This window comes from Vigna umbellata, chromosome 4 (assembly GCF_029865625.1).
Source record: "Vigna umbellata cultivar VRB3 chromosome 4, Vumbellata_1.0, whole genome shotgun sequence".
In the NCBI taxonomy this organism is placed as follows: Eukaryota; Viridiplantae; Streptophyta; class Magnoliopsida; order Fabales; family Fabaceae; genus Vigna; species Vigna umbellata.
Window position 1 is genome coordinate 1,476,492 of NC_142168.1, and position 24,886 is coordinate 1,501,377.

Consider the following 24,886-nt stretch of genomic DNA (forward strand, 5'->3'; position numbering starts at 1 on the left):
AAATAAATCCAGCAATAAACCTATATATAACTTTCAGTCTTTGTGGTTCTGGATAGAGATGTTTTTTATTTATTTATTATTCTACTCTTTCTTATAAAAAAACCCAAAGAATATAGTAGTTACCTTTCCTTTTCTTCTGCTTCACCAACAGCTATTTAGTGCATTGAACCTGTAATATGATGAATTTAACCGACAGCTATTTCTAATAATGCCGTATATCATGGGTACTTCATTTTTTACAACATTATATTGTCTTGTTATAATCTTCAATTCAAAAGAAAAATTATTTGCGAAAATTCCTTGACATTTAAAGATATATTCAATTTCTCCTTTAAATTTAAATTTGTGGAAAATGTACTTAAAATATAAAGACATTTCCGTAATTTTTTGTGGAGACTTTTCTGTGGAAGAAGTTGCAACAAATTTCTGCCGAAGTAATCAAGAGAAAACTCAATTTTCTACTATATGCTCTGACTAATATTTAGTGGTGAAGAAAATTAATGATAATATATATATATATATATGAGCATTGTAAACACTTTAGCTACTGTTCATCAGATAATTTAGCAATTACTAATAGAGATTGTAAGTAAATAGCATAATTTTAATTTTTTAAAATAAAATAAAATAAGTAATATATTAACTTTTTCCTTGACTTCCAGTTTGGTCTTGTTCAATCAATTGATGTTAGCCCATCACAAAATCATTATAAATAAAACAAAAGGAAATAAAACGTGATTGGAGAAGTGAACTTGTTTCAGGTTTTGGTTGTTCAAACTGAGCATGCGCAGCAGATAGACATAAACAACGAAAAAAAAATGCAACATAGAACTGCATGCATTTTCAAAATTGACAACACAGGAAATAAAAAAATATTATGAATTAAGCTTTTAATTGTTTGGATAGAATCAACATTCTAGCTGAGTGATTAAAATATATATATTAAAAAATATATTTTAAAATTTTATTTCTGCATATTAATAAATGATCCAATAAAATACGTTGTATCTCTCGTTATCTAATTTTTTGAGATAAATTTTAAACTTAATTCAGTTTTAAAAATAATTTATATAACAAGATTGTATCTATTTAATGGTTTATGGGATCGATGTTAATTCTTCTCTTCAAAAGGATTTTTTAAATTCTAAACTTATATTAAAGTTTTACTTTTAGTTTTCTCTTGTCAAATTACATGGAGAAAATACTTTTGATGCTAAAGTTTGAATACTCTAACTATAAATATGTAATAAAAAAATAATTAATTACTTGAATATCAAACTTGTATTTATTAATTTTGAAATAATTTGTAGTGACCTAACTACAATAATGATTAAGATTTTCAATTATAAGAAGTAACTTATAGTTAGAATAGAAAATATTTCAGCAGAGAAACAAACACAGGAGAGAATGAAAAACACTATAAGGAGATTACTGAAATCCTTATAAACTAAAACTATTATGAGTTTAATGTTGAATAGTAGGTACACATGTACCATTGCATTGTACGAGGCGACCTTTGACTGTTTACATATCGGTTTGCCTTGGAAATCAAATCAGAAAATAACTACCTTTCAAGCTTCCATTAAGTGTAATGGCAGAACATAAATAATAATTTTTATAGTGAATCTCTGAGACCTAGTCATCGGTGATTTAAAATAATGAAAACCACGGTGGATTTAGCTTCCAAAACAAAGAATGGTGAGGTAGAAGGAAAGCTCTGACTTGCACTAATCACTCACATGCAAGCATGGGAAACGCAACTTGACGTTTAACTCATCCTAACCTGGACAAAAGTTTTTGTTCGTTTTCTCATGCATGCATGTGACATAGAAAACCAAACACTCATTACAAATATAATATTCCTTCTTGTCACAATTTAATAACCTTTTAATATTAAGACTTACCAAAGCACGAGTTCTATAAATTGGAGCCATATCATTAGCCAAACTCAACCTATTTCAACCATAGAGAAAACCAGGTTCAGTTCTGTTGTCCCATAATAACCCTAACCCAACCCTTCTCATGATATAGCCAAACTGAAATAACCCAAAACCCTTAACAAGGGTTCAAACAACATGTCCATGGATCCTGCCAAGAAGCCTAACAAGATCAGAGACATAGTGAGGCTTCAACAGATTCTTAAGAAATGGAGAAGGGTTGCAAACTCTTCAAAAACAAGCAGAAGTAACAGTAACAACAGCAACAACACCGGCAGAAGCATCAAATTTCTCAAAAGAACACTTTCTCTGTCTGAACGTGAGGGAGGAGGATCGAGCAGTGTTGTTCCCAAGGGCTACGTTGCTGTTTGTGTTGGCGTGGACCTTAGCAGGTTCGTTATACCAACCGAGTATTTGGGTCACCAAGCCTTTCACATGTTACTCAGAGAAGCTGAGGAAGAGTTTGGGTTTGAACAGACTGGGGTTCTCAGAATCCCTTGTGAAGTGTCTGTGTTCGAGAGTATCTTGAAGATTGTGGAGAGAAAGGACAAGTTTTTCACTCAGAAATGCAGGTTTAGCATTGAGAAAATGATGGGATATTGTTCCTCCAACAACCTTGCTTATTCTCATCACCCTCCAAGTCCAATGTGCAGATAGTTTAGGATTTTGACAATTTTATACATTTTTTCTTTTCTTTTCTTCTTTGTGGAAGCTCATCCATGTAAGAGAGGGTTAGAGTGAATTCCAACAAATTCATCAGTTACAACTGAGATAACCCTCTAAGCAAAGAATACAACTTTCATTGTCCAAATCATGTATCTCAAGAAATTTTGGACTCGTGATGATAAGACAAAAAGCTTTCACAGATGACAAATCTGAGTACTACTTACTAATTTTTTTTATGGAATAGAAAGTTTTGTTATTTTACATTTCAGTTCATGAATTTATTTTACCCTTTTGTGTTCTTTCTTTTATAAATAATATAACATGATAAATTTTAGGCCTTGTATATTGCACCTGTTAGGAATTGGGAAACTTGTGATCACGCACGCACAGAAGTTTCTTATCAGCAACACCTTAGAAGTTATTGACTTTATAAATTTAGTGAATGAAGAAGTATTATTTAATTGGAAAGAATCAATTCAAATCTTTCAGCCAAGCCAAAGGTATAGTCTAATCACACAGAAGAGAAATGGTTATTTTCTTTTTTTTATTTTATTTTATTTTACTTCTTTAATCTTATATATTTGATTCTGTTGACTGTTTATATGCATGATAATAATTTTTATTAATTTATATTATTTGAAAAGTAAATTGCTCTCACCGAATCTGAGGTTCACCACTGCTAAAAGGTTAAGAAAGGAACTGCGCTTTTCATTCTGAAAACACCTCAGTTTACAGACAAACTTTAACTATGAAAAAAAGACATATATGACACAAAATCGAGAGGATGTGTTCAAACAACTTTGAATTTAACCCAATTAGTCTAGTTAAGACTGAAGTTTTTGGATAGTTTTACACGAGGTTCAATCTTTGCTGTCATGTTAAAAAAGTATCAGCTATCAATATGTTAACAGAAAATACTAGGAATACCTACTATGATTAGTGTGTTTAGTTTGATAAGTTGTTTAGATAATGGAAAGTCAAATATGAAAGTTTTCAATAAATCTTTCCCACAACATAAAATGTATAATTAATACCAATTCATTCCTTTAAACATGGTTTTCATAGTGTGTAAACATGGATATGTTTATAAGTATTATGCTTTTGAAGTTAAATCTTTGATATCTGGTATGTTAGATCTTATCGAGATAACCGAAATGGAAATTAATATACGGATAATCTACGGAAATTTCCCATCTTAGAAGCCATGTTACTGTTTCTCTTTATTTGAATTCCCTTCCCATGTGCCTTTAGTAAAATCATTGAGATTACAAGTTGTAATGCCACTGTATATGCATCAACACATGTTTCAATGGTGCATTACGTACGCTCAGAAATATTAAATCCTACTCACTTGCCTTCAAGTATTGCTCATTGAGAATTTATAGATGGCATGATGTGTTTAACTTTGATGTTATTTATGTAGTGTATTTCTTTTTGTATGTTATCATCATTTAATGATATTTTGTTAACAATTCTTAAGTAATAGATTTGACTAATTCAATTTTAATAGATTATAACATAAGATTTTAATGAGTTATATATAAAATTGAGCTTATATGCAAGATTTTAACTACTACTGTCTGAATGAATTTAACAACACGTCTGCAGAAGAAGTCTACTGACAGAAATCAAATCTTCAAACTTGTACTGCATAATTCACATGTCTGCATTCATAATTCAGAAGGGAAAACATGTGTAACGGTGAAAGTTGAGAAATTCACCCTCGTTATCTGTGGTATGTGACAGGACTAGACTTAAATTACAAGCTTCTGCAGCATATGGAATCTTCCACTAAGTTCATGAGGACTTGTGTTAAATACTATATAATGTAGCACATGGCCAAATAATTTAGTGGCCTACATTGATATATGTGCTGCCTTCATCAATTTAACAGAAAAACATATATTGTTTTAAAATCTACGTGTAACATTCTCTTAATAATAATCCTTGTAGCACTAAAGAAAAAGATCAGGATAACTATTTAGATCTTGAGTCAAGAATGCGATATCTTTACTGGTGTCATGTGTGATCAGCTTAAAAAAATGCAGAAGCAACTCTAGTCAGATTTCCCAGGATACCACGTGTTGACTCCTTAACTAAATCTCATGATCATTAGAATATGTCTGCGTAATTGCAACTTGAGAGGAGATTCTGATTCATATACGAGCCTTCACTCACCTTGTTATGATAAGATGTTTCAAAGAAATGTAACTTGTTTCGTTGTCCAATTAACGGAGGAGAGAACATGCACTCAAAATATTTGATAGTACTATCTCTGACACTTTATTTCGGTTTCTTCATTTAGTGATTGAAATTCACATGAATTTCACTACGTAGAAAGATAAAATGATAAATTATATGGTTCTGGACTGCATAATCTCAGCCAAATCTAGCCTAAGTATTATTTTCTGTTAATTGAAAATGTCTGTTATGTAGATATTGACTGAGACCATGAACAGATAGATGACTGAGCATGATCACAGAAGACTGAGACTATGTTCTAGTATTTCTCACTCTTCTAATAAGAGAAATTATTTAAGTGATTTTGATTCATATAGGTATATTAATTTTCACAAGAAACCTTAAGAGTAACCCATCAAACAGACATCCATTGTTTTTCTAAGGTTGCCCTGATAACTTTTCCTAGGATAACTCTTGTTTTTAACAGTCCCTGTTCCTTTTCAAACTATCAATCTTTCAATTTTCATGTGATCAACTAGTATGCTACAGCCTGCAACTCTGACGCCAAAACATTGTTAACCAGCTGCAAAGAATTTCTCAAAAGGAATCTATAAACCGTTAACCAAAGCATCATTTTGAAAAACAAAAAAAGTTACAAAATACAATAGCTTAAACTTGATTAGTTTTTTCCTAAATATGCAATTTATTCGGTTTCTTTTGAAGATGATTCTATTTGAACTGTGTTGGTCGATTAAAATAATTATTATTAGCTTTTCCTGCTTACAGATTTTTCCATACTTCAAAGGATTATCAGATTTTGAACAGTTCCATGCAGACAAACAGTTAGCGTCAACCCCAATTTTCAAATTGGATACATCTTTTTGCCTCACCATAATGTGAAGATTAATGATCTTGACAACCCAGTAAATTTACACAAGTGATTGTTGGTTGTTGAAATATCCTTTTCCTGATGTAAAATATAGACAATGAAAAGTAAAAAAAAAGGTTAGAAAGAATAAACAAACTTATATAATTAGAGCTTTGGGCTGTTAAACGTATTTTGCAACTAAATGTAACTTAACGCAGTGAAATTACATGAATTTCACTGCCAAAAGTGTAATTTATATAAACCTGAAAAATATGTTCAGATGCTGAAGAACAAGTAGGGAAAATGGAAAAGTTCAAAGAATAGTGCAGTAAGATAAAGCTCGGATAACAATTAGAAGTTCGATGAATTAGAAAATAAAAAGGACTGAACTTAAAAGGACAAATCAGTTGCAAAAGGTAAAAGCAATCAGCAGACGTTGTTCATGCAACATTAACTTTGATACAAAGAATATTTATCACCTTCCATCATTAGCTCTGCATTTGGTTTCAAATTTGGTTTCCATTTGTTATTGAATAATGGTATAAAAAACGAGTCAATTGAACAAGAACAAGAACAAGTATACAACCCTTGCTAAGAGTTCCCTCAACTTTCCAACTATGATCAATATATTGTTTCTAAATTTGTGAAACTGTGGAAAAAATATTAGCCACATACTAGAAGTTTGACTGTTACGAAAACTGCAAAACTGTTCAGAATTATTCATCAAACACCACATGTAGAAGGAGTAACATTGTTTTCTTGAAAACATTGAATTAAATATTGAAAACATAATTTGCTACCTTTCTTTTATATTAATCATTAATCAAATGACTGACTTAGCTGTATTGAAACGAATGAAAGACTTGGATGATGTAGAAAAGACTGTTTTCTTGTTGTTTCTTATTGATAGTCGCGTCGTAGCAGAGGCTGAGATTAGTCTGTAATAGTGCAGAATCTTATGTATAATTTATCAGTTTTCGGGTGACTTCATAACAATTACTACTGGTCACCACTTGCAATATAAAACTTAAATTAAGAAAAGATGAAACAAAAATGAAAACTGAAGTTAAAATTGAACACTACAGTATGCATCGAGATGCATGAAAAGCTGTTAGTGTACAACCTTTTTTAATAGCATCATGCATCAGTTGCAGTCTATCCAAAAGAAATACAAAAAAAAAAGATGACAGTGAAACATTGAATCATACAAAAAATATGACAGGGAAACAGTTTTCCAACACTTAATCTCTTAAACCTTTTGACAAGTATAATGGATTTGATTCCTTTAAAAGTAGAAAAATTGTAAACTAATTTATTTCAAATGCAATTGTGTTGGTCACTCATAGTCTTTAGACAAAAACAGCACACAACAACAACATGAATGAGAGCAAATATGATCAAAAGAAAAACTCTAATCACTCCCATTTTTTTTCAAATCATCAGCCTCTAACAATGCAGAATCTTTTCCTTAATTGATTATATCATGCTTAAAAATGAATAGGGTGATTCTGTAACACAATACTCTGGCCCCCACTTCCAATATAAAAATCTAAATCGAGAAAAAAAAATGTAATGAGCATCAAGAACGCATAACATTATCAAGCTTCAAGATTTACAATTCTTTGAATCACATCACTTACAGTAATCCATGAGATACAAAACAGAGATGACAGTGAAACACTGTATCATCTCTTTCTTTAACTTTTTGACCAGTAAATAAAATTGATTCATCTGAAAGAAGTAAAATTGTATAGGAGATCGACAAGAGCAGGTGTGAAGAATGAAAATAAACAAGAGAATCGATCCTTGTTGCTGACTAGCGTAATCACTATGGCAAAAACGAAAGCTGTTGGTCAATTCAGTTCTGAGAATCTTCGAAATTAGGAAAAGTGACGCATTTGAAGACCTTGCAGTTAGAACACACATACCCAACCTGAAGTTTTTTTTTCCAAAAAATACAAAAGCAAAGCACAGAGCTTTAATATCTATAATGACATTGACAGGTGAATAACATTGCAAAATAGTGTATGACTCACGGCTTTGCAAGAGGGACATCTTCGATAGATACGTTTGTTTTCGGCTTTGATGTTGGTCTTTTGGCCTTTACAAAAGTCACAGACTAACCAACCTTTTCCATTGCAGGGCTCACACATGATAGCTGCATCTGCATCAACCTTGATCAAGAACAAACATATGAGGTGGATAGCTTTTGAGCTTAATGAATTCAATAATGGCGAAGAAAAGAAGAAGTACGTGTTGTTGGTGAATGGGAGTGCAGTGGAGGGGCTTGATGTGAAGAACACGGTCATGGAGTTTGGTGAGAGAGGGAGTTGAAGGAAAGGAAAGAGAAGGTGCTGCAACTGTAAGGGACATGGTTGCCATTTCCCTGTCCTGTGTGAGAAGTGGATATTGTTCCACATCGTCTATTCTTGATATCTAATTTTTCAACTTTCCATTTCTAACCTTGTTTCTTTCTTAAAATAACATGTCTGTCATTCAGATTGTTATAAAGCTCTCTTCTTCCTTTAGCCACTTGCATCTAAGTTAAAGAATTTATTTGATAAGGTAAATTCACTACTAATTTATTTCACTTATAAGTCATCTAATGAAAAGTGGTCAATAAATACTCTTAAAATATCTTATTTTTAAAAATTTTAACCCTCAATACTTCATCTAACTTATTTAATTTTTTTTATCATCTATATTATTTCTCATTTCAAATTTATATAAAATAATAATTATTAATACTATTTTTAATATGTGCTTGTTTTATATAATTTAAATTAAAAATTTAACATTACAAATTATATTAAGTAATATATCAATACAAAATATTGTATAAACATTACATGAAGAAAAAATTGAAAAAGAAATTAACGTAGTGCTAATTTCAATTGAAAAAAAAACCTTTTCAAAACTAAATAAAAACTAAATTTGATAAATAATTATTAGATCCACTTATTTAAATAAAATTTTATCTTCAAATACAAAACATATGCAACTTTTAAAAAAATAAGAATGTAAAAAATTATTATTAGAATTTAACTAATAAATAATTAGATAATAGTATATTTTAATCTATAAAACAAATTTCATTCATATAAAAAAATTGTGTAGAATGATGAGTTAAAAAAAATTGTAACAATATTAATGAAAAAACCTTAATTTAAACCAATTAAAAATAGTTTACTCATTATTTTGAAATCTGATTTACATAGATAAAAAATAACTGTCAACTTAAAAAATAAAACAAAAAAACTGAGTACCATTAATTGAAAATTAATCCTAAATTACATTGATAACAAATGATTATCATCCATGATAAAAAGTAATTTATTTAAAAAAAACTATAATGGATATTAACTTAAAAAAGAAAAAACACTTTCAGATTTTTTTTTTCTAACAAAGAAGGGTATCTGAAGGATTGGATTCATGAATATATGATCAAGCACCTTCAAATTATTGTCCGTTCTAGTCAAACTCTCAAGGATTTATTTTTGATACAACTTCAAAGGATTTTTTATCAATGGAGGCATCTTATCTTTAGTACATAAACTCATATTCATGTCTTGTTTCTATTTGATGTGAGACTTTATTTATATCCTAACAATTTTTCTCTCAAACAAAGGACTATGGTTCTTCACCTCTCCTATCGTCGAAGTATTCTTTTTATTCTTGAGTACACCATGAGACTCATGGTCACACCACTGAGCATCTCCTGCTCTCCGCCTCCCATGATTCATCTGACTGTTTGTCACTGTTCGCCTGCTAGGGTTTCACCTTACCTTGGAGGGACGTACTCGTTTGAGCTTGGTCACCAAACTCGAACCATCGACTTTGATACCAATTGTAAAAGAAGAACAATACAAATATATATCTCAATATCCACTTCAAACATTTCTAATGCTCCTTTCTGGGATTTGATAGAAACCTACTCACAACTCTCACTCCATGTGCTATGTCAGGTCTGATGCAAGTCATAACATACATCAAGCTCCCTGCTGTAGAGGCATATGACACTTTAGACATGTAAGATTCTTCTTCATCTGTCTGAGGATATTATCCTTTTAAAAACTTTAAGTGAGTTCCCAAAGGTGTATTCTTGATTTTGGTATTTCCAACATTTAATCTACTAAGCAATTTTTATATATATATTTTTCCTAAATATTCTCGTACCAGGATTCACACTTTTATTAATACTTTATTCGACTTATATTCGAGTTTCTATAAAACATAGGTCGATGTTGTCACTTTGAACTCTCTTATATTTACTCTTGTTTAATTATTTATGCATATTTGATTATTATTTTGAATATATATGACTAATTTGACTTTTGTTATCTAGTTTACTAAAGATAATAAGGATATTATGTTGTCAAAAGGGAAAAAAATAAAAGGTTAGAAGATTACACATATGTTAAACAAGAATGTTATTTATAATTATTTTTAAAACAAATAAGAAAGTTCTTAAAGTTTATTAATATAGTAAGGGAGAGAACAATTTATAATTCAAATTATTTTTTCTATTATTTCTCTCCTTAAGGTCATTGTCTAAAAAAGAGAAAAACGTAAATATCTAAGAAGGTTTTGATGACACCGACAAAAGACAGTAAAGATTGATCAAGCTTAAATAATGAAGGACCAAGAAATTCAATCACTATTGAAAAAGATTCATTATATAAGTAAAAAAATTCATTTAGTATATCTACCAAAAGAATTTATATTTTTGTTTAAGTATTCGATTTAAAAATAAAATTACATGAAATTATTTTTCTAAAAATAATCAATTTTTGAATTAGTAATAAGTTATCAAGAGAATGTAATCAATAAGTTAGGTGAGAAATGATGTTCAAAATTTTGAACTAGTAATCCATTGCTGTTAAGTTGTAATATATTACTATAATTATTTACAAGAAGTTTCTAACACTTAAAATTAAAATTTTGAACCAATATGATGAACGGTATAAATGTAATATATTACTATTAATGTGTAATAATTATCAATGTTCAAATATTTATGAAATCTTACAACTCTTTTGAGAAACTTATGACTCTTCCAAAGAGACATAAAGATTCAAAATTTCATTATAAATGAGTTTTCACTTAAAAAAATATAAGGTTTTCATATTATGAAACTCACAACGGCCAAACACTTACAAAATTATTGAGTATTTTTACCTGTTTTCTTCAACTTGTAATCTACTCTTGAACTTGTGTAATTTATGTGAAAGTTATTTGATTATAATTAAAAGAGATTCTTTCTGTGATAAAAGAAACTCAAACACAAGGAAATGATTCCCAGATATAATTGGATGTTCATTATTTGTAAATGATTTACAAAAGATAGTCAAAATATCAAGTGACTTAGGATTGGGTGTTGAGGACCAAACCAATATAAATTGAATTGACACTTTTTCACTAACTTTTTATATGTTTATTTTTTAAATTACTTGTTAATAATTATATTTCATAATTTATCTTAATACGAAGTTTAACTAAGTTATTTTTTATATATAGAAATTAAATAATAAAATTAGAAAGGTAGAAAATTTTGCTAACTTAATTTATCCCCTCTTAGTTTAACGGAGGCCATTTGTTCATCAGATAAAAATCAATTTTAACTAAAACAACTCTAGTTGATATTAACTTCAAAAAAAGAAAAACAATTTTAACTTCAGTCAATTTGTTTTTCTCTTCTCATCAAATGTGTATCGAAGCATGATAATATTAAATGTCCAGGACGAACAAACCAGCTCTGTTACAAAATAGTTTTTTATAAACAAAATCAGAATTCTAAATAATGGATAAAATTGTATATATAGCATAAAAGTAATTACTGTAATATCTTGTAATACTAGTGATTTACAATTTTAAAATATCTTTTATTGTTAATATAAATGGTTCTGTCTATGAAAAAATAGGCGCAAGAAGGACATAATTTACTACAATCCAACAGAATAAAACACACAAACCCGAAAAAATTAGAATAAAGATGCTTTGGTGTGTCTTATCTAAAGAAAAATTGATAAAGAAAAACATTATTGATTCAGTACAGGTTACTCCTACACTAATGTATATAATGAACAAGAAACTCAAAAAAATAACATGAATAGTTTTCTTTATTTAGTAAAAAAAAGTCAGGTTAATTAAAACAATTAATAATTAAATTAAAATTTGTAATTGTTTTATCAGTGTATCTTTTTCACTTCTCTTATTATTTATTTTTCTTATATTTACTAACTAAATTTTTAGTTTTTCTTATCTAAAGAAATATTCATATAAATTCATAATAGTTTTATTATATAACTGCCATTATGATTTTTTAAATAAAAATTAAAATATTTTATAATTATCTTGATATACTTTATTATAGTTTTTCTTTTAATGAAAATTTACTAATGTTTCTATTATATACTTATACCATTATAAAAATTAATAAAAAAAAATTTAAATAATGTCTGTATATAATTTTTATAACTTTAATAATATTTTTTATTTTAAGAAAAGTGCACAGAAGTATAAGACGTAATATTTTAAGAATTTGAATTTTAATATTCTGATAGGATAAAAATATTGCTTTTATATTTTTAAAAGAAACCTAGGAATTATAGAAAGAACAATCCTGCAATCTCATAGATTTTATATAAAATGTCATTAACTTGCTCTATGCAGTAAAATTTCACATGAGTATGAATGGCAGCATTCCTCTGGATTATATTATTTCCTTTTTACATATTTTAGTATATTTTCCTTTTGAACAAAACAGATAGCAAATTATTAATAACTTTTTTTCTGAATATTAGTAAAAACAATATTATAAAGAGAACGTCAGAGAGTATCTCTGGTATGATTAAGTATTAAAAGGAGGTGCAGAAGTTCCAAGTTTTCCATGATTTCATAATAACTTATTAGGGTTGTTTAAGAGGGGTCAGTGCAGGAGAGGACAGGTGTTACCTCATTTTCATGCAAAGCCGCCACGACATGCAATGCACCCTCCTAACTTGCCGCGTAACCCCTCACCACCTCCTCCTACACTGTTATATACCACTTTCCTTCTCTCAGACTCTACTCTCATCAGCACACTACTATTCTATCTGAATTCAGTTTAATCTTGAAAACACAAAATCATGGCTGACCAACCAAGAACTGCAGGTCCCTACTATGGTTCCTCCCATGGAACCTCCTATGGACCACCCTATGGAAGTACCAATGAGTCCAACACCAGCAGCTACAGCAACTCTATTTCACGTCAAACAGTCAAGTTTATAACTGCTGTTACTATTGGCATCTCACTCTTGCTCTTGGCTGGGTTGATCTTCACAGGTACTGTCATAGGGTTGATAGTTGCAACTCCTCTTCTTGTGATCTTCAGCCCCATCCTTGTCCCAGCAGCTTTTGTGTTGTTTCTAGTTACTTCCGGATTTTTGTTCTCTGGCAGCTGTGGTGTGGCTGCCATTGCTGTTTTGTCTTGGATTTACAACTACGTGTCTGGAAACCAGCCTGCAGGTTCTGACACCCTTGACTATGCAAAAGGGTATCTTGCTGATAAGGCTAGGGATGTGAAGGAGAGGGCAAAAGATTATGGAAGCTATGCTCAGGGTAAAATTCAGGAGGCTACACAGGGAGCTTATTAATCATGCATGCCTATGCATGTTTGTATGAGGCTGAACTGAATGGAGGGAAGGGGTGTCCTTGTGGATGTGCAATGCTTATGTATTATAAGGCTTAATTGAAGGGAGTTATCATCCCCTTGTGAATGTGCATGTTCAAGTTCTACTATATTAATTTGAATTTTGTTTGGAGCGTTCAATGTTGTTCTGCTTTTGTTGTTTTGTTGTTTTGCTGTTTTGCTTTTGTTGTTTTGCTTTTGTATGTCGTATCTTTCCCCTTATTCTAGTTATATTTCCCTTATTTTAGTTCTTCTGCAACTATATAAGTAGTTCCTCCTCTTAAAATGTCGGGGTTGCTTCCTGGTTTAATGTTGTAATTCTTTTTCCTATATTTTGGTTCTTTTTTTAATTTATTGCAAGGCAAACTGTGTTGTAGAAGATATGTAAGATCCAAGTTAGTTTATTCTCAGTTTGAGAAGATGAGAGGGAATAAGGAGATCCAAGTTAGTTTATTCTCAGTTTGAGAAGATGAGAGGGAATAAGGAGATCCAAGTTAGTTTATTCTCAGTTTGAGAAGATGAGATCGAGGCAAAGCTTCTCTTGAATCCATTATTGTTTCCACCACAATGGACTAAATTTAATGGCTCTGAAGACCGATCTTAATGACATATGCAAACTATTAAAAGAGAACAGTTCAGTTAAACTTCTGTAACTTCTATATTTTAAAAGCACTTCAAAATTTAGATTCTTACCGAAATTTATCCTAATTCACCCAACAATACAGTTTATTAGAAAGAAAGGCCTCCCAGCTAACACTCTACTACGAAAATACTAGGGATTAAAAAATCACTTTTTTAACTTAAAAAGTTGAAATATATGTTCTATGTATGTATATATGGACATCTATTTTGGAGAAAGGGTGATAAAATATTTCTATTGAATTCTAGAAGATAATAATGAAACAAAAGATAATAATGAAACAATATAGCATAAACTTGTCATTGTTTGGTTATCAAAATATGATTCGGAAAGGAACTTACAATTATTAAACAGTGAACAGTATGATTCTTAATTGAACCATACAGCTCAGCTCAGTGCACAAAATGCATAATTTTACAAACTGTAAACATCAAGGTTGAAGTGGCTTATCCTTTTCTTCCTTGTAGAAGGCTTCATAAGTCTGCACCCTTGGCTTGGATTCTGGCGATTCCAATTCTTCCATAAAGCTATTGGTCATCTTAACGAAATCATTCATGTGAATTTGTTTCCATTCCTTCCAAATACAAAAATCAGAATTATGAGAGAGGAAAATGGAAAAAATAAAACGAATTTCAGCATAGGGGATGCATGAAAAGGTACTTAATTTGAAATAGAACTGGAAACCAAGAAATTTAACGTTACGACATGTAAAATCTAACGACATTGACACGAACTATGTATATCAGACAAAATGACCATATACTCATTATTCAATGTATATTAAGTTATCATAAAGTGAGTGAGGCCTTTAAGATTTTAAACCTTAAAAGGAATGTTTTTAACTAATATCAAGAAAGCTCTCCCAACAAGTTAATTCCCTCCTTAATCACAAGTCTACAAGATCAAACTTATGCTGCAAACTACAGATGAACCAAAATGCTTGAAGAACTGGACGAACTCCTTTTGTCAATCCTTTAAAACCAATCATAAACATGAGGGAAGCAAGAAGGAAAGCATAAAGAGAGGTGGTCAACTATCTCGCAGTCACCTAACTCTAACTACTATAATGCCATCTGCCTTTAATTTGTATGCACAAAAACAAGTAGCCATAGCTTGATCATCAAGGAAATTGAATTATATGTTGCCAATTACTCATGTTACACAAGGTTTAAGGCATAACATTCTCATATGATCTGGAAATCCTGTCTTCCCCAAGCTACACGGCGGCAAAATTTCTTTTATTTAGTCTTAGAGCGTAATCAAGGTTTTTTAAAAATAAAGTCGCAACTGCAATTGTGGCCACATTGTCAAGATACTTAGGGCCTTCGTGACCATGAAATTGAGGCTACATTGGCTGCATGTGTTTGTACACTCATCAGAGATTGAAACAAAATTGCAACCATGAATATAACTGCAATTTAAAACATTGAATGCAACCACAAGCAGTCAAGGCTCCTCGGTCACAAATAAGCCTCATTAACTAATTTTTCCATAATATAAAGAAAACAGAAGAATAAATTTGTTTGAAATTTAAAGATCATTTCATGCTTTTCTTTTGTCCCCAAAACTTTCTTATATTGATTCTGGGTGGAGGAAATGAGAATAAGAAAGACGGCATGCTCACCTCAAAGTCCCACTCTGAATATAAGTTGGGGTCATTTCTATTGTCCCAAACATATGCGTAAACTTGCATCTTTTCAGACTTGTCCTGTTACAATATATACTATCAATTCTTCTGAGACTAGAAAGCAATCAGTGAGATCATAAGTATATTTTTGAGAAACGTAACGTTTGCATCATTTGTTATAATAATTAGCAATAGGTTAAAGGATTAATAGAAAGTGAAATAAACCAGACTTACCTCCAAGAAAACCTCAACATCAGTTCTAGTATATTCATCATCCTCGAACTCATCTAAAATATGCAGTTCAACTCCCGATAAACCAAGAAGCACCTGATCAAATAAAACAAGAGTAAATTACACCGATAACGAAGTTCCATAAATTAGACGCGATACTTCTTACTTTCTAATTTTTACAATAATTCCTCTTAATTGTATGAAGAAAAAGAAACCATAATGAAATTCTTTAATTATTTGAGAAGCATAACACCGTATACCTGATAAGAGAGACAGCCGTAATCATTTAAAGAAAATGCAGAGGTTATGTACAACCTCAAAAAGACGAAAGATGAAGAAGAAGTAAAAGCAATATAAAAGCAAAGCCAGAATTAAAAAAGTAGTAAATTAGAAACCATCAAACTTAAGTATATACAAAAAAGAAAGAAAGAAGACAAATTCATCTCTTAAATATTCTAATTTGCATTCGGTGTTTGCACACATCATTAACCTACAAATAGAACTTGGGTTTTTTTGGAGGCATAAAAACATTAAACCAAAAAAGGAAAATAAAAAATTGCAGAGACATAAAATAAAAATCACAACAAGAGTCAGGAAAAATGTGAATGGGCATGATTTTGCTTTAGAGAGAGAGAAATAGACGGATGAATAATTAGGAGGGATGTCCAGAAAGAGAGACATACCCTGCCATTAACTTTGTCATTGTGGACGGGGAGAATAGCGGGATAAACGCGACCTTTGATCTTAAATCTGTGACTGCAAATCAAATACCAATTCAAAGAAAGGGGAAAATCATTGGTTATGAAAATGAAAGGTATAAAATGTGATTTGAAGGAGTTGCAGAGAGAGAGAGAGAGAGTAACTGGTCGTGAAGGATGGCAGGTGTGGTCGGAGGAAGGCGCTTCAAGAGCGTATGGACAACCTCATCGGCCAGAAGGCTACCATAGACGAAGACGTTGTGCGTATCGCCACCCACGCAATTCACGTTTACGCTCATTTTTTTTTTCTCTTCTTCCTCTTCACTCTCTTCTCCTCTCTTCTCTACTACTACTCCCTCTATTATTTCAAAACTATCTTCCCATCTGTATGATTGTTGATAACTGTTTTTTATATATATATATATATATATATATATAATATAATATATAATATATATATATATATATATATATATATATATAATATATATATATATATATATATATATATATTTCACAGCTAATTTTATTTTTATTGATATAATTTATTTATTTTTTAATTTTACAGCTGTTTTTATAATTATTTTTAAAATTATACTTTAATAAATTTAATAATGTTTTTATTTTTTATTATAATAACAGTCGGATACGCTAAACCCACGTGTTTCATAATAATACCAATAGTCTACTGAAGAAAAATTCTCAACACCTGTCTCTAATTTAAAAATCCCAGGCGTACAACTTTTTTCCTCCGGGGAGACGATGATAAAGCGCGGTGAAATTTTCACACCATAGGAAGAAATTCCATTTACAATTTAAAATAATAATATTGTAATTATATTTAATTTATTTCTTAATTTAAAATGTTTAAAACATTATTATATTATTAAAACGGATTGTGAAATAAGTGTATTTTCTTTGAAGGAGTAAAAGGATTATTTACTTTAAATAAAATTGAAACTAAATTAATACTATAGTACCATTAAATTGATCCATATTGACCAGGTGCAACAAAATTAGGCAAGGCTGACTGGTTTACTGTAATTAAGTGGGCTGAATACTGTGATTCATCAGCTTACCAAATTTTTTTACAATTTTTTGTTCTATAATATTATTATTTGGTTAACTAACATCTTGAATAAAATAAATTAAAATAATTATTATACTATTTTATCATAATCAATAATTAAAACTAATTTATTATAATTAATAGATAAAATTAGTTTTCAAATAATATAATGAAAGAAGTTAATCATTTTATGTTAATCTGAAAAAATGAACCAATTAATAGGCTAGGAAATCCGATTCACTTTATCCTCCTATTTAAAAAAAGTCGACTAAATGGACAGTTGAAAACCCTTGTCAGAAGCCATTCAATAACTTAGTAAAAGTTTGAAGAGTTATTCAATCTTGTTCTTCATCAAATAAATTCGTATAATTCATCTAAACTTCAAAATAAATCTAATAGATATAAAAAAAAGTTTAATACCTATTTTCCTCCTTGGATTTGTAAGGTGTGTTTAAAATTGTCCTCTTTTTTTTCAAAAGTTCATTAACGTTCTATATTTTGCAAAAACGGTTTATGTTAATCCTTTTTGCTTACGGCGTTAAAAAGGTTAACGGCAGACTTGCTCCGGTGACAAAAACTTGATAACATGTATAATTATTGTTGACGTGGCATTGTGAGGCCATTTGAGGCCAATGAGAAGATGCATGGCAGATCCCTTTCCACCCAAATTTAGGGTTTCACAATTGCATAATGGGCAAGGGCTTTCTCTGCAACTCGAGGTTCTACCACGAATTGTCGTGGAAGCACGATTCAGGTATTCACAACGGCGGTGTGATTATTGTGCAAAGGAGAACGCCATGGCACTACGATTCAGTCATCGCGATGTAAATGAGTTTTTGGTTCTATTTTGTGCAAGAGCGATGAACTCGTGAGGAAGAAGATGCAATTTAGGGTTTCTGTTTCTGGATTTTTGTGTTTAATTTTGCTCACACTTTTTAACAGAGCAAGGAAAGAGAGTCTTATGTTATTAGATAATGCAATTAAAGTATAAAGTCTCTCGGTGAAAATTAAACATGTTTATTTTAGTTGGGGCAGTAGTTCTTTGTAGGAGCTTGGCGATTGGTTGCTGTAGAAGAGTTTCTCCACTATAATTTTGTTCTTTACAAAAACAATACCACCATTTTCTTTATTTCGTTTAATGATTTTCGTGTTATTACCTATAACACTTCTTGATTGCATCAAACTTTTCTCATCTCCTGGATTTGTTGAGAGGGGAAGTTTGGAGGAAAGGGATCAGAATTTTAGGAAAGGAGTAGATGAATGTCGCATTAAAGAATGGATGCTAAGATTGCCATTATGGAGAATGAAATAACAAACCTCAAGACAACTTTAGCAACAATGTTGTTAATGGTGGAAGAACATCAAAAGAAATTGGTGTCAATGCTGGAGAGGAAGAAAATGGATGTTGCAATTGTGAAACCCTAATTTTGGGTGGAAAGGAATCTGTCACGTGACATCTTTTCATTGGCATCAAATGACCTCACAATGCCACGTCAATAATAATTGTACACGTCATCAAGTTTTTGCTAGCAAAACAAGTCTGTCGTTAGCCTTTTTAACGTCGTAAACAAAATTGACTAGCGTGAATCGTTTTTGCAAAGTATAAGACATTAGTGAACTTTTGAAAAAAAAAAGAATAACTTTGAATACACCTACTGAAGGACCAAAATAGGTATTAAACCTAAATAGTTTAATAATTAAGGAATAACAACTCAATTATATGTTTTAAAAATATATGGACAAAATTCATCTCAAACCAATAAAATTTTCGTTAAATTACACAAAATTAAGAACAGTTGATCCTTTTTTACAACTTAAATAACCCAAGTTTTTACTTAATTTAATTATACATACACAAATTAACCAGTAAAAACTATCATTAGAAGCTTTCAAACCAGTAAAAAATTCGTTACGTTCCACAAAATTAACAGTTCATCCTTTTTTACAACTTACATAACCAAAGTTTTTACTTAATTTAATTATACATTCACAAATTAACCAGTAAAAACTATCAGAATAATGAAATCAACCTTTCACATGCTTTGACACGACAATAACACTTGATTTTAAGCTGTGCTACAATAAAAAAAAGTGCCGTTTCACGAACTTCACAGAAAAAAAAATCTAGTCTCAAGGTTAGCCTAATATTCAAGAGTCCATTTTTAATTTGATGCTAGATCTTGAGATCTCTCCCATTTTATACTACTAACTACCAGGACCAAAATCAAAATTTTAAAAACATTGAGTTGATAATTGTTTTGTTTGCAATATCAATTTAAGAAAGTATGCATGTAACTTGGGAGCTATATAATGAAACAAAGGTTAATCATAGTACATAACTCAAGGATAAAACCCGACTAAAAACAATATCCAACCAAAGTAAGCAACTACACAAATCGTTAAGCAGTTCATAAAAGAGAGATGGCAAGATATAATCTATCCGGGATCCATTCAGAAACACAGCAACTTCTTCACATGCTCATCGGCTCTGGGGCACCAAGAATGTCAAGCAAAGAGTTATGGGGCTCCAGTTCCTCATGCCATAATGGAAGTTGGTCGCCAGGGTAGAAATTCCTGGTCACTCCCTCTGAGTTTATCTACAAGGATTGCAAAAGCTAAAATCAGGTGGCTTCAAATCATTGTGCATGTATATAGTATGAACCTTATTTCTAAAATACAAATTATCCTTTCGAGTCAATTCAGTACATAAGGTTCAATTTCCCGCAATGAATTATGCCTCTTGCTCATTCCCCTACCCCTCCTTATAAAGCCTACTATAATTCAAGAAACACAAAACACTGGTCAGATGTCTTACTATGACGGTTCGGACCACCCCACCACTGGCACCATCACGAGCAATAGCCAGTGAAACTGCCTTTTTAACTAAATCCTGCCACACAACATCATGTAGACAGTCAGCAAACATCAACAGGGATAACAATTTCATCCTAATCATTTCTAGTTATTTTCCATTGTTCGTATCTGAAGCATGTTGTTGCAATGACAGGAAAATCAGATTAGGTCTCCAAAAACTAACATCTACAATAGTTCTTGGTCCTGAGTTCACTGTTTAACTTAGAAATAGCAACAGGAGGAATCAAAACGCATACCTCAGCTTCCTCCTTGCTCATTCCCTCTTTCCAGGCTTGATCAAAGAAACCATACAAGTAACTAGAGCCAGATCCTGCAGAAAGACACATCGAGTAAACCATAAGCTTAACAAACAAAAGTCAGCAACCCAAGGAAAAATCTAACAGGCTAGCAGTGAAAAATTTAGAAATAAAAATAAGCTCCACACAAAAACCCATAAACCCATTTGCAGCAAACAATGGTCCAGGCGTATTCCAAATTGACATCTAAAATCATGTATACACCACAGACAGATACAAGAAAAAAATAGGAATGCGAAAAAAAATTATAATTATAGGACATGATAGGGTGGGAAATTGATAATAAGACATCCAATTAATATTATGGGCAATTGATAGAAGCAATATATGTATATAGGGATATTCACATTAATGGCAGGACATGAATACAGAAATCATAACAACAAGATTGTCATAAACACATTTTAAAATTAAATACCTCCAATAGCAAAAGGTTGCTGTACTATTGTTCCACCCAGAGGGACGCCAAAAATTTGTCCACCTTCATATTTATCCCAACCTCCAACAATTAACCCAGTCTCTAAGAAATTCTGCCAGTGAAAGTTAATTTACAATAAAGTTAAATATCAGTTATACCCCACTCTCCAATATTAAATAAATGGAGAGAGAGAGAGAGAGAGAGAGAGAGAGAGAGAGAGAGAGAGAGAGAGACAGAGAGAGAGAGAGAGAGAGTACTAGGAGAATCCATCAGGTTAACACAATAATGGAACATTTGATAATCTTTGGAATAAGAATACTAAATTTCCTTTATGGTTTGAATGTGAAAATTCTTATCTAGAATTGAAAATGGTTAGCATAAATGACAGTTATGTCAGAAAATTGCAGTACATCGTTCCCAGTTGATTCTCGTTCTCCCACTCAACCAATATAAAAGGTCTTTGCAACTTAAAAAATGTCCCCTAAAACCCCTTCCAAAGTTACACTAATACTAACGGAAACTTTTCCACAATCACGATTACCTAAACTTAAAATATTTCACTATTCTGATCTTAACAGTCCAAAGTGATGTTGAGTTGCTCAGTGAGATCTATGATTAAATATTAGAGATGATTCGTTAAATTGGCATTGTGTAATATTCCTTTAATGAGAAAATTCTAATAATCGAATTTGACTCATCCACTTCATTGATCAATTAATCCAGTTCAAAAGTGATGACCAAAATTTCAAGTACAGGAGTAAAGGTGTTGAGTTGGGCAAGTTTTGAAAACTCTTCTTCCAAAGTAATCACTATGATTTTGGTCTATACATTTCTCACAACTCTCATTTTGTAGTATATATTGGTCTCTTCCTCGTTGAAATTGGATATAAATGCTATGATTACAGCTCAACTGCTCTAGAATAAAAATAATACAATGAAACAGCTAGTTTTAATAAACAATGTGAAATTAATTTAACATTTATTTAGCCCAAAGTCTCAACTTTATCAATTTACAGGTGTAACGTAAGGTCTAGATGAACCTGATAATGTATCACCAAGGTGAACAAGAAAACATTGGATAATTCAAGCTTAAGCAGAACAAGCCTTAAAGCCAAATCTTGTGGAAAGAGAGTAATGCATAGAGCTCAGAATTCATACTATCACTAATGGTGAAACTCAACCATGCAAGTGAATTACAAAGAGCAGGGCTTAAGGTCAAACCTTGTTGTTGTATGAGAGAAGCCGGACAAGGTTTGCAGCAACTTTAACTGTTGCAGGTTGTCCAAGTTGTATCCTATAGAAAAAGAAAAGTCTCAATGAGGTATATATCACTGTAAACACACACTGAATCATAGTCCAAAACTTCAGCCTCCAGCGGAGTATATCCAATTAGTATAAAATGAGGGAAATAAAGTCACTTACGTGTGTTGATGGAGGAAGTAACGCACATAGTCAGATACAATCTGAGAATCTGCAGCCTGAAAAATAATGCACATTATAATTTGTTCATAAAACTATAACAGTGGATGAGAGATTCCGTAATCATCTTTCTTCCAGATTAGAATCCAAACATGTTCAGCATCACACGAGGCTAGCACGAAGCAAAATAATTAATTACGTTATTAATTTCAAAAGTCCAAACAGAACTTCCAACTAAACTCCATCCACTCACATTGACAAAATTTTAGCGACAGACAAACAATTGAAAGTGAGCAACATATATAATGTAAGAAATCCAGGGGAACTTTGATAATAACATACCAAACAACTAAAAGCCCCATTCTCCGCCAATACATTCAACTAATAAACTGTGTATGAAATCGCATAATTTTAAACCTTAACAAAAATGTTCAACACAATACATTGTGAGGAGTGAAAAGGCATATATATATAGACACAGCAAGCAAGTGAATATCCATATTAACATAAGCACGAAGCAAATCCAGGGTAATTATAGGCACAGATCACCATGAATAACAACAGTTTGGCATCTGAAAAAGAGTCATAGGATGGAAAGATAAATACCGATCCAGAACGACAGACATAGACATTATCAGTGAGCTGTGTAATTTTGTCTGATGCCCGGTTGGCAACATACACTCCTGCAAGTTGAAAAAGGACCCATTATTACTCCCCAAATTAACAGCAATAATCCAATCTCGATTCTCAAAAATGAAGCAAGGAATTAATCACCCAGAGGAAGAAGCTGTTTAAAACACTGAAAACGAAAAACCCTAAATTAATTTGGGTTTGGATTTGAGCTGGAGAAAGAGAGTGTACCGGTGCTGGTTCGAGAATCGGCTCCTAAGACGACACCGTCTTTGTAAGTAACGCCGATGATAGTGGTTCCCATGGAATGGGGAGCGCTGAAATCGACTTTTTGATCCATGATTCAACAGCGAAGCAGCAAGAACAAGAAGAACGAAAGAGTGAAAATGTTGAGAGTGCCCTAATAAAGCATAAGAAGAAATCAAGAAAACAGGTCCTGCTTTACATATTCTTCTTTAGACTTGTTGCATAAGTTTTTTATTTATCTTTTTTTAAAGAAGACGAAAAGCATTTATTAATTTATTATGTTATTATATAATATAACCAGATATTATATACAGGAGAAAAAAAATACATGACAAGACAAGATAGTATACCCGTATATTATCATCTTTACTGTATACTCATATATAAAAAATGACCTTCTATAATTTTTTATATTAATTTGATAAAAGTAAGGCTTAATTGGTTTTTTTCTTGTATTTGTTGGTATCTTTCAATTTGGTCACATAATTCTTTTGGTTTAATTTAATGTCATGTTGTATTTTTAAAAGTAATTTTTAGGTCATTTTCATTAGATTTTGTGTTTATAAATTTGTAATATTTTCATTTTTTATATTTTTTTTAAAATTTATTTTAAAAAATTTGTCATTAATACGTCATTCACGTATATTAGGTCTTAGTAACAATGTTTTATTTTCAATTTAGTTTTTATATTTAAAAATTTAATTCAATATAATCTTTATTTTTTAAATGATAAAATATCATTTCTTTTCAAAATAATTAACTATAAGTAAAACTTATATATACATGTTAAATTATTTTTTTGAAAAAAAATATTTGTTTTAAACTTATAATTTTTTTAAATATTAAAATGTAAATGTAAAATGACATTGCTATTTTTTAAATTTTAATAATTAAAATAATTTAAAAACGTATTTTCCTTGTTTAGCTTCTTTATAAATTTAATGTCACATATATAAAATTTAAATATTTCAAGTATCACTTAACTTTTTCATTTTAAATATTTATTGAAAAATTAATTTGAATATTTTGGTGGTGTGAAAAATTAATTTGAATATTTTGACGGTGTGATTTAATGTATAAGTTATTGAAAAATATTTTAATTATATATATATATAGTAACTAAGTTTAATTATTTTTATTTCATTTTAGACGGAGAAGGACAATCTTACTCCATTAAAAAATGAGAATTAAATTGAATCAAAATTTTAAATATAAGAATTAAATTGAATGCTAGACATTATCATGTGTCAAGTAGTCGAAAACATCACTAATTTAAGCTTTAACCCAAGTATGATAAGTACTTGGAATCCCGAGTGAATGAGCAAGGACTACTTTGCAAGGTTAAATACTCTCAAGTGACTGGCAATGAAAGAAGGGTGAAAAGAACCCCATCAGAAAGTAAAATAGAACATGAAAT

General features: G+C 30.8%; 4 protein-coding genes and 1 long non-coding RNA gene across 5 annotated transcripts; 2 read left to right on the forward strand and 3 right to left on the reverse strand.

Annotated features, from left to right (window-relative positions):
- Positions 1 to 1,973: 1,973 nt before the first annotated feature.
- On the forward strand, positions 1,974 to 2,811 carry LOC148198921 (auxin-responsive protein SAUR72-like). Its single transcript, XM_088114281.1, has one exon. The coding sequence runs from the start codon at positions 2,076 to 2,078 to the stop codon at positions 2,592 to 2,594; it is 519 nt and encodes a 172-aa protein (XP_087970407.1). The 5' UTR covers positions 1,974 to 2,075; the 3' UTR covers positions 2,595 to 2,811.
- Positions 2,812 to 5,732: 2,921 nt separating this feature from the next.
- On the reverse strand, positions 5,733 to 8,097 carry LOC148198922 (uncharacterized). The gene is made up of 3 exons (XR_015786306.1): positions 7,906 to 8,097; positions 7,689 to 7,826; positions 5,733 to 5,751 (listed from the first exon to the last, which is right to left on the reverse strand). It is a non-coding gene; the product is annotated as an uncharacterized LOC148198922 (long non-coding RNA).
- Positions 8,098 to 12,704: 4,607 nt separating this feature from the next.
- On the forward strand, positions 12,705 to 13,653 carry LOC148198923 (oleosin Ara h 15.0101-like). Its single transcript, XM_088113842.1, has one exon. The coding sequence runs from the start codon at positions 12,780 to 12,782 to the stop codon at positions 13,284 to 13,286; it is 507 nt and encodes a 168-aa protein (XP_087969968.1). The 5' UTR covers positions 12,705 to 12,779; the 3' UTR covers positions 13,287 to 13,653.
- Positions 13,654 to 14,219: 566 nt separating this feature from the next.
- LOC148198924 (AIG2-like protein D) lies at positions 14,220 to 16,915 on the reverse strand. Its single transcript, XM_088111829.1, has 5 exons — positions 16,683 to 16,915; positions 16,503 to 16,575; positions 15,823 to 15,915; positions 15,586 to 15,669; positions 14,220 to 14,535 (listed from the first exon to the last, which is right to left on the reverse strand). The coding sequence occupies exons 1-5, from the start codon at positions 16,814 to 16,816 to the stop codon at positions 14,392 to 14,394; spliced, it is 528 nt and encodes a 175-aa protein (XP_087967955.1). The 5' UTR covers positions 16,817 to 16,915; the 3' UTR covers positions 14,220 to 14,391.
- A 2,957-nt stretch (positions 16,916 to 19,872) lies between these two features.
- On the reverse strand, positions 19,873 to 23,688 carry LOC148198925 (proteasome subunit beta type-6). Its single transcript, XM_088114711.1, has 8 exons — positions 23,455 to 23,688; positions 23,200 to 23,276; positions 22,597 to 22,652; positions 22,396 to 22,468; positions 21,175 to 21,286; positions 20,697 to 20,770; positions 20,402 to 20,476; positions 19,873 to 20,183 (listed from the first exon to the last, which is right to left on the reverse strand). Exons 1-8 carry the CDS (start codon positions 23,561 to 23,563, stop codon positions 20,058 to 20,060), a joined length of 702 nt encoding a protein of 233 aa, XP_087970837.1. The 5' UTR covers positions 23,564 to 23,688; the 3' UTR covers positions 19,873 to 20,057.
- Positions 23,689 to 24,886: the final 1,198 nt, after the last annotated feature.

Bases quoted from the DNA above. Each gene is read 5' to 3' on its own strand.
- LOC148198924 (XM_088111829.1), bottom strand. From the start codon at position 16,816: ATGAGCGTAAACGTGAATTGCGTGGGTGGCGATACGCACAACGTCTTC. The intron at 15,916-16,502 runs GTATGTCTCTCT...TTATTTGATCAG, and splicing joins ATGACAAAGTTAATGGCAGG to GTGCTTCTTGGTTTATCGGG. The intron at 14,536-15,585 runs GTGAGCATGCCG...TGTATTTGGAAG, and splicing joins ATTCAGAGTGGGACTTTGAG to GAATGGAAACAAATTCACAT.
- LOC148198923 (XM_088113842.1), top strand. From the start codon at position 12,780: ATGGCTGACCAACCAAGAACTGCAGGTCCCTACTATGGTTCCTCCCAT.
- LOC148198921 (XM_088114281.1), top strand. From the start codon at position 2,076: ATGTCCATGGATCCTGCCAAGAAGCCTAACAAGATCAGAGACATAGTG.
- LOC148198925 (XM_088114711.1), bottom strand. From the start codon at position 23,563: ATGGATCAAAAAGTCGATTTCAGCGCTCCCCATTCCATGGGAACCACT. The intron at 22,653-23,199 runs GTATTTATCTTT...ATTATTTTTCAG, and splicing joins ATGTCTGTCGTTCTGGATCG to GCTGCAGATTCTCAGATTGT. The intron at 22,469-22,596 runs GTAAGTGACTTT...CTTTTTCTATAG, and splicing joins TACTTCCTCCATCAACACAC to GATACAACTTGGACAACCTG.